Raw genomic sequence first — 12029 nt, 5'->3', positions numbered from 1 at the left:
CCAGTTGAAAATTCGGATATTCTAAAGACGACATTCAGGACCCATTATAGTCAATATGTATTTCTCGTGATGTCTTTTGGGTTGACCAACACCCCAGCAACATTCATGCACTTGATGAACAGTGTATTCCAACCATATCTTGATTCGTTTGTCGTAGTATTTATTGATGATATCCTGGTATATTCACGAAACCAGGAGGAACATGCACAACATTTGAGTATTGTACTACAGAGGCTGAGGGAGAAGAAACTTTATGCCAAATTCTCCAAGTGTGAGTTCTGGTTTAGTTCGTTTGCATTCCTGGGACACATATTGTCCAGTGAAGGAATCAAGGTGGATCCGAAGAAGATAGAGACAGTTCAGAGTTGGCCCAAGCCATCTTCAGCTACTGAGATTCGGAGTTTTCTAGGCTTGGCCGGTTATTATCGTCGCTTCATGGAGGGTTTCTTGTCTATTGCATCGCCTTTGACTATATTGACCCAGAAAGGTGCTCCATTCAGGTGGTCGGATGAGTGTAAAGAGAGCTTTCAGAAGCTCAAGACTACTTTGACCACAGCCCCAGTTCTAGTTTTGCCTTTAGCGTCAGGTTCTTATAATGTATATTGTGATGCTTCTCAGATTGGTATTGTATGTGTCTTAATGCATGAGGGTAGAGTGATTGTTTATGCTTCGCGCCAGTTGAAACCATATGAAAGGAACTACCATGTTCATGATTTGGAGTTGGCAGCTATTATTCATGCATTAAAGATTTGGAGGCACTATCTCTACGGTGTGTCTTGTGAAGTATTTACAGATCAAAGAGCCTTCCACATTTATTCAAACAAAAGGATTTAAATTTGAGCGCATATGGTTGGAGTTATTAAAGGACTATGATATTACTATTTTGTATCATCTCAGGAAGGCCAATGTGGTGGCTGATGCCTTGAGTAGAAAGGCAGTGAGCATGGGCAACCTTGCACTTATTCATGTTGGTGAGACGCCGCTTGCTTCAAATGTTCAGTCCTTAGCCAGCCGGTTCGTGAGATTAGATGTTTCGGAGCCCAGTCGGGTTCTAACTTGTGTAGTTTCTCGGTCTTCCTTACATGACCGCATCATAGAGTGCCAGTATGATGATCTCCATTTGCTTGTCCTTAAGGACACAATTCAGCACGGTGATGCCAAAGATGTTACTATTGGAGATGATGGGGTATTGAGGATACAAGGTCGGATTTGTGTACCAAATGCAGATGAGTTGCGTGAGTTAATTCTTGAGGAGGCCCACAGTTCGCGGTATTTCATTCATCCGGGTGCCACAAAGATGTATCAGGACTTGAGGCAGCTTTATTGGTGGAGGAAAATGAAGAAAAATATAGTAAGGTTTGTAGCTCGGTGTTTAAACTGTCAGCATGTGAAGTATGAGCATCAGAGACCGAGTGGATTACTTAAGAGACTTGAGATTCTAGAGTGGAAATGGGAGCGTATCACTATGGACTTCGTAGTTGGGCTCCCACGGACTTTGAGGAAGTTTGATGCTATTTGGGTGATTGTGGATCGATTGACCAAGTCCGCGCATTTTATTCCAGTTGGTACCACTTATTCTTCGAAGCGGTTGGCTGAGATTTATATCCGCGAGATTGTTCGCCTTCACGGTGTGCCAGTGTCCATCATTTCAGATCGGGGCACGTAGTTTACATCACAGTTTTGGAGAGCAGTGCAGCGAGAGTTAGGCACACAAGTACAATTGAGTACATCATTTCACCCTCAGACGGACGGACAGTCCGAGCGCACTATTCAGATATTGGAAGATTTTCTGAGAGGTTTCTCATCCAAAACATTACGAAGAAAATGAAAGTATTGCTGGTCTTGAAAAGAAAAGGGTGGAACGAAGTCGTGGAAACGGAGTGTGGTCGAACATTCAAAAATGGTAATTTTGGGGATAAAATAGTAAAATTATTGGTCAAACTAAAAATGCTTATAAGCTGAAAATTCATAAGTTGGAGGAGACCAACTTATGTCTTTTGGGTTATTTTGGCTATAAGCACATTTAGAATTTACCAAATGCGTAGATAAACTAAAAACTGCTTATAAGCCAGTTTGACCAACTTATAAGTTTTGCCAAACACATGTGAAACTACAGCTAGAATTATCGTCATCACATCAATATAAAATTTTATTTTTATAAACCAATTCTACAGGTTTTTGAAAATGATTGCGATAAAAATGTAATAAAAACGTATTGCAAATGCTAAATGTCATGTCTAACAATTTTCACATTATATGACTTGTGAAAGTAAAAAAGAACTAGTCCAGATCTCTAAATCAACAAGGGCACAAATGGTAAAGCCGAAGACCACCAATCGAACTAGAGATACATCATACACCTAAGAACCAGTATCTGTTGGCTTTCATTCGTATATGCAATTTGTTACACTGAATAAGCCACAATAAAATCTGTGCGAAGTTACACATTTTTAGTTCATTATTTATTGATTACACGTACAGCAAGTGCATGCTGATGCTTAGCTTGAATGCTCTGAGAAAAATCAAGTGAACAAAAATTTGCCTGCAGAAACTTGGGCGCGGTGTCTGTGTTGGTTCATTTTTCACTAATGTCGCTTTCTCTTTTCATGGGATCAGAACTTACGACGGGAAGATTTCTCCGGTACTGAGTAGATGTCAACCTTCTCTCAATAGGAGTTTTCCGCTTACTCACCACAAACCTGTTAACCCCCTTGCGCATTGGCATTATCGATGGGAAGTCTTCATCTGGTATCTGACTCAATTCAGAAATGTCTTTTATCTGAGCAACACGGCGGAACCACCTCTCAGCTTTGGCTTCTTCAGACATGTCCAAGGGATCTGGGTCCTTCACAGCAGACCCTTCCAAGCTGTTTCCTGTCCATCCACTTCTGATATTCTGGTTTCCAGGCAGCTGGGGTGAACCCACTCCCACAGTCTCAGAAGGGGATACATCATCTATCACCGAGTTTCTACTGCCACTACTATCAGTGCTTGAAGCATCGGAAGCAAGAGAAGTCTCACCTATGTTTCTAATACGAGGGAACCCCTGATCTCCAGAGAAATTTGAACTTACAAACCTTGAGCTTGTAAATCGATCATCAGTTCTTTGTACAGTGTTCATATCTGTGAACTTATATCCAGAATCATCTGACTTTTGATGTGTCTTCTCTACATCTGCCGTCTCAGAATAGGTTTTGGAAAGAGGATTCAAGGGTGATCCCTTGTGATATGAGTTGCTGGATATAGATGAAGTTTCAACCCTAGACACAGAGGAAGAATCTGCGTTATCTGCCTGTTGTGTGTCCTTTTTCGCAAAGTAGCCAGGAGGGAATGGAACAAATGGGACAAAGCTACTATTGTTTGCCTGTTCCATGGCCACTTGTCTTTTGTACATTGGAGAAGTCAAAGAACGATCTTTCTTCTTGCTAACTACAAATCTGTTTTCTCCTTTACGCATTGGCATAATCTCTGGGAAGTCATCATCAGAGATGGCACTAGGTAAGTCTTTGACATCATGTAGCTCCGCAATTTTCTTGAACCAGCTCGCTGACTTCTCAGCTTGTTCTCTCTCTTTATCCTTGCTGAATGAGCGATTTGACTGCAACTTCTCCACGGACATTCCAAAGTCATTGCCGACACTTGCTGAACTTGTTTGGTGACTAGCCTCAGGAGAGTGAAAGATACCAACTTTTTCATTCACTTTCTCATCCATTACTGAAGTTTGATTCTTTTTATCAAACATGTCTGTTGGTAATGGCACAAATGGAACATGGTTAGAACTTTTTCCTCTATGATAAATAGCTGACTCAGTGTTTTCATCAGCAGCAATACCCAAATAACTAGTTCGAGATATTTGATCCATATTCTGCTTCATTGATGTGTCAATAATATTATTTGCAGCTCCAGTCGAAGTCTCACCTTCTGGGATAACATTGTTACCCAAGTTCATGTTGTACTGGGAGTTCGCCAATCTCCTTTCCAAGGGTGTTTTCCTTGTGCTCACGACAAATTTATTTTCTCCTTTCCTCAATGGCATTATTTCAGGAAAATCTTCATCAGCCGCTGCACTATCGATATCAGATGCATTGTTCATCTGAGAAACCTTGGAAAACCAACGCTGTGCCTTCTCCTCATTATCAGCCAACCTAGGATCAATACCATTTGCATACGCAGAGTTCCCGCTGTACCCTGTCGCTGAACTGGAGTGAGTAGTTCCAAGTGAAACCCCAGCTGGCCGTCCGAAGTCGCATTTCAGGCATACCACATTTCTCCCGTAATTGAAGAAATAACATCTGTGAAACCAACAAAATAATAAAGGACATATCCTACATGATAATGAAATACAAAGAACTAATGACTGAAATACATAAGCAAAGACTTGGCGTTTACTGAGGGCATTCCCACTCCCCGCCTGTCAGCTGTCTCCTTGGTCTCGGTTCCTCACATTCAAGGCATTTGTTGTTTCTTGCAAAGTTCATGAAATTGCACCTGATCAACATTCATGCAGTCTTGGATCATTAAAGATTATCAAAGTACAAGAACCAACAAATTAACAAGCTTAAGAGTATCACTATGTTTGGTTTGAGCAAGGGAAAGAGAAGAATAGACTATGGAGGACGCAAATAATTTTAATTTGCGGTTCAGTACATTCACCTTATGTTATTGGTAGAGCTAGATGTCCATGAAAGAAATAGCTTTAATGACAACAAAAGTAAACATTAATATTCATATTTCCATTTAATCTCCAACGGACTGAAAATGTTGATCCGAAGAGGTTGCACACCCTCCCCTTCTGCTCCAGCCATGATCACACCTAATTTCACTTCAATCATAACATATACGCCAAAGAACAACTGCCTCATCCTCCTAACTCAATATTCTAGAAAGGACTAGGGTAGTTACAGTCCACGCCCGTTAGATGACGTGCCACTGTAACCTAAAACAGCTGAATTCCAGAATAAATTCTAGATATTCACTTCTTTACTCATGGAAAGAAGATGTTAGAAGGTGAGGAATGAATAACATGCAAGAAAATAAGTTATACTATATATAATAATCTTAACCTTCAAGAATACTGGAAAACCTTTATGCATGAATATTAATAGGAGAGTATATTGTTTTTCCACGTCCTAATGGAATTAATCAAAAATATGAAGGATCACTAGAAGCGGGATTGTCTTTGTCTCAAAAAATATGAGGCCACAAAACTGAAATAATGGACAACAAACTAAAAACAAGAATTTTAGAAATAAGAAAGGCAAGAACAAGACAATTGTATGTACATACTTTTGGCATATCCAGTCGCCTCTCTTCATTACAAGATTTTGTCTAATAGGCCTTGGTGTTTGTCCATATCTACCTGAAAACTGATATTGCTCTGGAGAAGGCAGGTTCACCGGTGGAGCTCCACAGCTCGCTTCAACCAACTCAAGCAGAAGATTCCGGCAAGATGATTCTATAAGTTCCCTGCTATAGAGAGAGTTCTTTTCTGAAGAAACGGTGGGTTTACTTGCATAACTTAATATGTACTTCATGAGATCACTTGTGTTTGCATTGTCACGGTCGAGTACCTGAAATTTTAATCGAGGTTAAGTTCCAAAAAGAAAATAAACAACCTATAAGGTAAAAAGAAAAACAATATTCAGCAACACTATATCACATGTGCATTAAAGGTGCAACAACTACAGTTATTTCAATAACAGCAAAAAATTAAAAGAAAAGAAATTGTTGATGACAGCGCAATATAGTATTTCCTTCAGTTTTTTCCAAGGGGTCAAGGAATAGACAAGAAAAGAATAAAATTACAAGACACAGGATAGCAGATTACTTTGACCAGATAGATAACTCCGCTCACCAAGGCTAAGGCAGATGGGAAGAAATCATCTAATGTTTTTTGTTCCTACTGAGATTTGATCCCTGGTCCCACACCCACTTCATTGACCATTAAGCCACACCCTTGAGCGTGGAAGACACCCTACTTTTAATAACTAAAAAATCGTCAATACAAAAAAGAAAAGGCAAAATACCTTAAAACCCCTCTAAACTTGATACGGATTATTAGTTACAGCCTTAAACTATTCGTGGTCTTAATTACCCCCCTCAACTTGGCCTTTTGAGAGTCATTACCCCCTGGACGCTGATGTGGCAAAACGTGCGGGGTGCACTCGTCTGCCACGTGGATTTTTCTGTATATGTGGCATTTTTTTGAAAAATAAAATATATTTTTACCTTTTTAAGAATGTTACTTTTTTAGATAATTTTTTTCGAATACAATTTATAATAAAACTTGGATAGAACTAGACTATTTAGGCTAAATTTTTTATTTGGCTAAAAATAATAAAGTTTTAGTCAATCTTTTTTTGAATTTGACCTGAAATTAAAGATTTAAAAAATAAAAGAATTTAGGCTAAAAATAATAAAATTTTAGTCAATCTTTTTTTGAATTTGACCTGAAAATAAAGATTTATAAAAATACATATTTCAAACTATGTATTTTTATAACTTTTTAGATGCCTTGACTATTTATTTCAATTGTATAAATCTTTATTTTTAGGTCAAATTCAAAAAAAGATTAAGTAAAATTTTATTATTTTTAGCCAAATAATAAAATTTAGCCTAAATATGTAGTTCTATCCAAGTTTTATTATAAATTGTATTCAAAAAAAATTATCTAAAAAAGTAACATACTTAAAAAGGTAAAAATATATTTATTTTTCAAAAAAATGCCACATAGACAGAAAAATCCACGTGGCAGGCGAGTGCACCCAAACAATTTGCCACATTAGATTCCAAGGGGGTAATGGCTCTCAAAAGGCCAAGTTGAGGGGGTAATTAAGACCACGAATAGTTTAAGGCTGTAACTAATAATCCGTGTAAAGTTTAAGGGGTTCAAGGTTAAAGTATTTTGCCAAAAGAAAACAAAGAAACTTTTGAAGTTACATCAAGGCTATTCAGATCCTAATGAATGAAACCACTCAGCAGAAAAATATCTGCTTCTTTAGTAGTGAAATATCACACAAAACCCTTCGACAGATTATAACTTTTCTTAAAATAGCACAAAGTTATACAGTTTATGGTGAAAGTGGAGGATTTCAAGACAGTTTTTCTTCTTTTCACCAATGCAACAAAGAGATCTGGAAAATCAGGTTGATTTTGACATGGAATACATGATTGGACATCATTCCAACTCCTCTCAAGAGATAAAGGGTTCACTCATCTTGAATCCATGAGACTAAAGGACTATTTGGGATATTCAGTGTTGAAGTCATTTAGCCTACACGTTGTACTTCTAAAGCCCAAAGGTGAGCCCTTGCAGCTGCTTGCTAGTTGCAAGCCTAAATACTCTTGGCTGGCAAATAGCAAAGTAATACCGTGACGGAAAGATGGAAAGAACCCCATTCAGAAGTGAAATAGAACGTGAACCCATAGGCGCTCAAGCAGCAAGAATGAGAAGTCTTCACGGTGCGGGTTAAGGCTGAACCGCACCGCGACCACACTACACTGCAAAGTTGCCTCCCAAGCTAGGGCTCTGACAACATTTCCAAGAGAGGTAATGAGAAGAATTCTAGAGTGGATAGCTACCTATGCCTAGATCACTGATAAATAAAATTTTATTGATAAGACCTTTTCAAGTGTAGCCAATACCATGACATAAAAATAAGTCTTAAAGCTACAGCTGCTAACTGAAAAGGCCATCAAAACTTTAGCTTATCAAAAAATTTAATATTTTATTGTTTGTATTAGTTGGCACTTCACATAAAAAAGGCAAGCGCTACGCTTCTCGCCTCAGTGAAGCGGGCCCTCATCGCTTTTTGTCGCCTCACACTATTCAAAAAAACTGGGTTTGACATTCGCTCTACAAACCCCGTCATTCTTTATGAAGTATGATCCTCATTAACCTCTATTATTTGTGCATTCACACAGCTTAGACTTATTCATATCTCATGTGAAGCAAATAAGCAATTTAGACATCATGCACGTGAGCATGTCAATTTTATTTATACGGAATTTTTTTTTAATAAGATAGGTAATATGTATAGGGAAATTTTAACTATATGTTCCAATTTTTCCATCATAGATAGTCACATGTGGCACAACCCAATTTCATGAATAGATCATGAAATGGGAGATCCAACTTATTTTACATGAAACTTTAATCTAATTTCACAAGTAGATCATGAATAACTTTAAAAGAAAAGGTACCGTCCAAATTGCAAAATGGAGCATGCACTAGTGAAGCAACCTCAAGTACTCGTGATTTAAAGAAAAAAAGATGAAACAATTAGGGACCAAACACGTGAAAATATTTCATAGGTAAAACATGTAAAAAATATTAGGGACCAAACACGTGAAAAAAAGGACAAAATACTAGGGACCAAACACGTGATAGCAACAAAGTGACGTGACCACTGAATTGTGTGAACTAACCCTTCTAAAGTTTAAGCTGTTAAAACCTTCTTTCTTTGGATCCCTCACGTCACGTGCATGTCTGATTATTTTCTTGGACCAAATACATGAATTTATTTTCGAACAGTGACAGCAAAAATTGAATCCAAGTTCTGATTTTTCTGATAGCATATTGAATTATGTGAACCACCTCATCTAAAAACCTAAGTAATTAGAGAGGGGGCATTGCAACAGTCATAAATAAGACACCTCAAACCTTCAAGTGTTAGAGTGGAACATCTAGGTCATTTAATTAGACCAAGTACTAAAATGAATGCATATTGGTCTAAAGTTATCCTTAACAGGAAGTTTGAGAATTATTTCCCAATGCCTACTATTTCCTAATTTTCATTTTATTTTTTGGCCTTATGACATGATAAATGTAACAAGAACTAGCTGAACCTCTATTTGCATCTCCACTATAATACCAATCAATCAAAATCATCCACTTATTTGGAGATTCAAAAGGATGTTTTTTATCTCGCAACTCACGCCTTAATCACGATGTCCTCAACCTTCATTACCGTAAAGCCCCGCAAGTTTTAAATGTTAATTGCGGCTAATTACGGGCCTAATGATGTAACTAAAGTGCCCCCGAGGTGTAAATAGATCCACAGGAAGGAACATGATAATCTATGTATGGTATGGTCTGAAAGTGGTTTGTAGTGATAAAAGAACAAGGAAAGATGAAAACTTGAAGTTGGAGACAAGAGCTGGCGTCTAGGCACTGACGCACTGTCGGGCTGGTCTCACGCCGCAAGAGAGAGTTTCCGGCCAAAAACAAGAGACCATACAATTTTTTCTTCAGTACATGAGACAATACAGTTATGGACAGAGTGAGCTTGTTGCGAGAAACTCACATAGACTGAGTCAAGGAGCTCGAGTCGAGGGATAGTGTCAGGAGGCCAAAATGTTGAGGCACTGCAATTTGGGGTAATGGCGCAATCATTGCACGGAAAGGACCTGGGCAGACCAACCATGCCTCACGATGGCCTCCCATCGCGAGAAGGCCCGATCCAGGCAGGGCACTAGTTCTGTGACGAGCGTGCGCCACGAGAAACTCAAGGGCTATAAATTATGTCAACAGTAATTATTTTGATAAGGATCAACAGTAATTATTCAGTTATTCCTCAAAACATTTGGCTGGAGATCCAGATCATATTGGAGCACTTCTTTTAAATTGCAATTAACATGATTGTAAGTCAGCAAAATAAGGGTTCCCAGGCTTCAACCATAGTAAAAACTGGGCATCAACTTGAGTATCAAAAATGTCTCCTCAAGTTAAGCAGTTTAGCTTTGAGCCACTTAGCTTAATAAGGAAGCTCAGCCTTGAAGGGATCCAACATGGCTTGGTTTGCACTACAGATATATAATTACTTTAAATTGGTATAATGTCCACACATGTAACAGAATCTTTAAGCTTATTTCCAAACTGGTTCGACTAAGGCAATCATATATTAAACTCAGTTTCAATATGTATAAATTCTTAAAATAAACTTATCTGACGAAGGGACCGCTGTAACGGAATATTATATATTCTATCATAGCATTGTGCTTACCGTGCTCCCGCCAATACCCAAGAAAGCCCTCATTCTTCTTGCCGTCTCAAGAGCAGCTTTGAACAAAAATGGTGTCCCATTTGATACCACGATCTCAATATCCCTCCTTGAAAGCGATCTATAAAACATGAAACAGACGCACACAAAGATGAAAATAATGTTCATGTTATCTCATAAGTATCTAAAACCTACATTTCAGTGTTATGTCGAAAGCAAAGTGCTTAGGAGCAGAATTTTATTTTGGAGAAGTACTAAATCTTCTTGACATAGACATTTCAGAATCAAACAACTTTAAAAAAAATTTAACATTCAATTATTGGTAATTTTAAACGAATCAAATAAGAGATACATCAGGAATATTCAATCTTCAACATACATACTCGTATAGATATGCATAAAATACTTCCAACAGCTGCCCTTAGATACAAACATATGTCAATATCTACATATGTCCTTGAGTATTTATTTCTGCATCTCACTCTGTCCTCACTCCATTTGGTTCTTTTTTTCTTGGAATACCTTCATATAGGCCTCTTTATCTTTACTTATGAACTTAAATGGATAATCAATACTCTTGCTCGTGAGTCAAACCAAATAACCCTATAACCTTTTCCAAGCTGTATTATTTCCTTCTTTTTTTTATATATATATCATAGAGATCCCCTATGGCAAGTGATGCCGGTTTGAAACATAGTGAATAATGTGCTCGTCCCTCTAATTCACTTATGTTTGAAGTTGTCTCCAATTTTCATTATGCCATATCGTATATCAATTAAAAAGAAAAGGGTCTGAAGAAAAATATCAAACAACAAGGACGAAAAATAACATGTCTACCATTCAAGGCAATATAACATTATTGAGAATTTCCACGAATTATTAGCAGAGGCTAAGATTATTCCCAGTGTTCCTAGAAACAAAATGAAAAAAGACAAATAGAAAAGAAATCGAACCCTATGAGATTGGGGCGTTCTCGAGCAAAAGTTAAGCAGACGCTGGCAGCACGAACAAAGTCATCGGACAACTCCTCGTACGCCACGAAGGAGTCTTCTACTGCGGGAGCTAGCTGGCCATTGGCAGTAAGAACACTAATAAAGCTACACCATTCAGGCCAAGGGTGGGAGGTAAAACAAGACGAAGAGGAGTTGAGTGGGTTATTATTAATATTAATGGGTTGCGCGTGGAATTGTTGTTGTTGTTGGGAGGAATTGATGGGCGACAGAGGGGGTATATGGGCGTGACTGTAGACTGTGAAGCGACGTGAAGCGGAGGGAAAACGGCGAAGGTGGAGCAAAGAAGGGCGTCGGAGGTGATTAAGGAGTGTGGGGAATGGAGTGGCGAGGAGGGAGATGAACCTCGACGTGCCGCCCATTTTTGGGGGTTTTGCTAAACCTTTTGAAGGACAAGTACAGCAAAAGATTTTTTATTACAGAGACGGGAAATGGTTTCTGGCTAAGAGGGTCTGAGATAGTTTGGAGAAAGTTTGGATATGGACCATTCGATGGGGAAAAATCTTACGAGTATCAATATTATGCATTTCTTTTCTTTTTTGTTTGGTTTTTAAAGGTTATAAAGTGAAAAATAATACTCCTTCCGTTCACTTTTACTTGACACGTTACTTTCCACGCCTCTTAAAAAATTAAATAAAGTACATATTTTACCATAATACACATATTATTGATACATATTTTATTTAATTTAAGAAAACAATTTGAAATAAATAATAAATACTGTGGGTATAACAGGAAAAAAATTATCTTCTCTTGATATGCGTAAAGTGACAAGTAAAAATACAAATCTATTTTTAGTATACATGCTAAGTAAAAATGAATAAAGGGAATATATTTCTTGTTGAAAATAATAGTTATGGATGTCCATATTGAGCCCCATCATTTTATGTGTAGTGATTATGCCTCCACTATTTTAGTGGTCATTCTTCCCACTATTTTGTAAGAATAAATCTTTATTTTTTATGTCTATATAAAGACTTTATAATAATAGATTAATAATACACATAATTGAAGAGGA

General features: G+C 37.8%; 1 protein-coding gene across 2 annotated transcripts; it reads right to left on the bottom strand.

Moving 5' to 3' along the window:
• Positions 1 to 2317: 2317 nt before the first annotated feature.
• LOC107809746 (zinc finger protein VAR3, chloroplastic) lies at positions 2318 to 11523 on the bottom strand. Of its 2 annotated transcripts, XM_075243861.1 has the most exons (6): positions 10955 to 11489; positions 10005 to 10122; positions 5287 to 5570; positions 4390 to 4488; positions 3919 to 4292; positions 2318 to 3744 (listed from the first exon to the last, which is right to left on the bottom strand). In XM_075243861.1, exons 1-6 carry the CDS (start codon positions 11371 to 11373, stop codon positions 2576 to 2578), a joined length of 2463 nt encoding a protein of 820 aa, XP_075099962.1. In that variant the 5' UTR covers positions 11374 to 11489; the 3' UTR covers positions 2318 to 2575. The 2 variants fall into 2 exon arrangements, with proteins under 2 accessions (XP_075099962.1, XP_075099961.1); XM_075243860.1 differs by having other exon boundaries at positions 2318 to 4292; positions 10955 to 11523.
• Positions 11524 to 12029: the final 506 nt, after the last annotated feature.

This window comes from Nicotiana tabacum, chromosome 22 (assembly GCF_000715075.1).
Source record: "Nicotiana tabacum cultivar K326 chromosome 22, ASM71507v2, whole genome shotgun sequence".
Taxonomy (NCBI): domain Eukaryota; kingdom Viridiplantae; phylum Streptophyta; class Magnoliopsida; order Solanales; family Solanaceae; genus Nicotiana; species Nicotiana tabacum.
This window is presented reverse-complemented; position numbering and strand designations above follow the sequence as displayed.

What these genes read in the sequence shown, in the direction of transcription:
- LOC107809746 (XM_075243860.1), bottom strand. Translation starts at nt 11,373, where the DNA reads ATGGGCGGCACGTCGAGGTTCATCTCCCTCCTCGCCACTCCATTCCCC. An exon ending in GAACGCCCCAATCTCATAGG is followed by an intron (nt 10,123 to 10,954) that starts GTTCGATTTCTT and finishes CATGTTTTATAG; the next exon opens with ATCGCTTTCAAGGAGGGATA. An exon ending in GGCGACTGGATATGCCAAAA is followed by an intron (nt 4,489 to 5,286) that starts GTATGTACATAC and finishes AATGTTGATCAG; the next exon opens with GTGCAATTTCATGAACTTTG.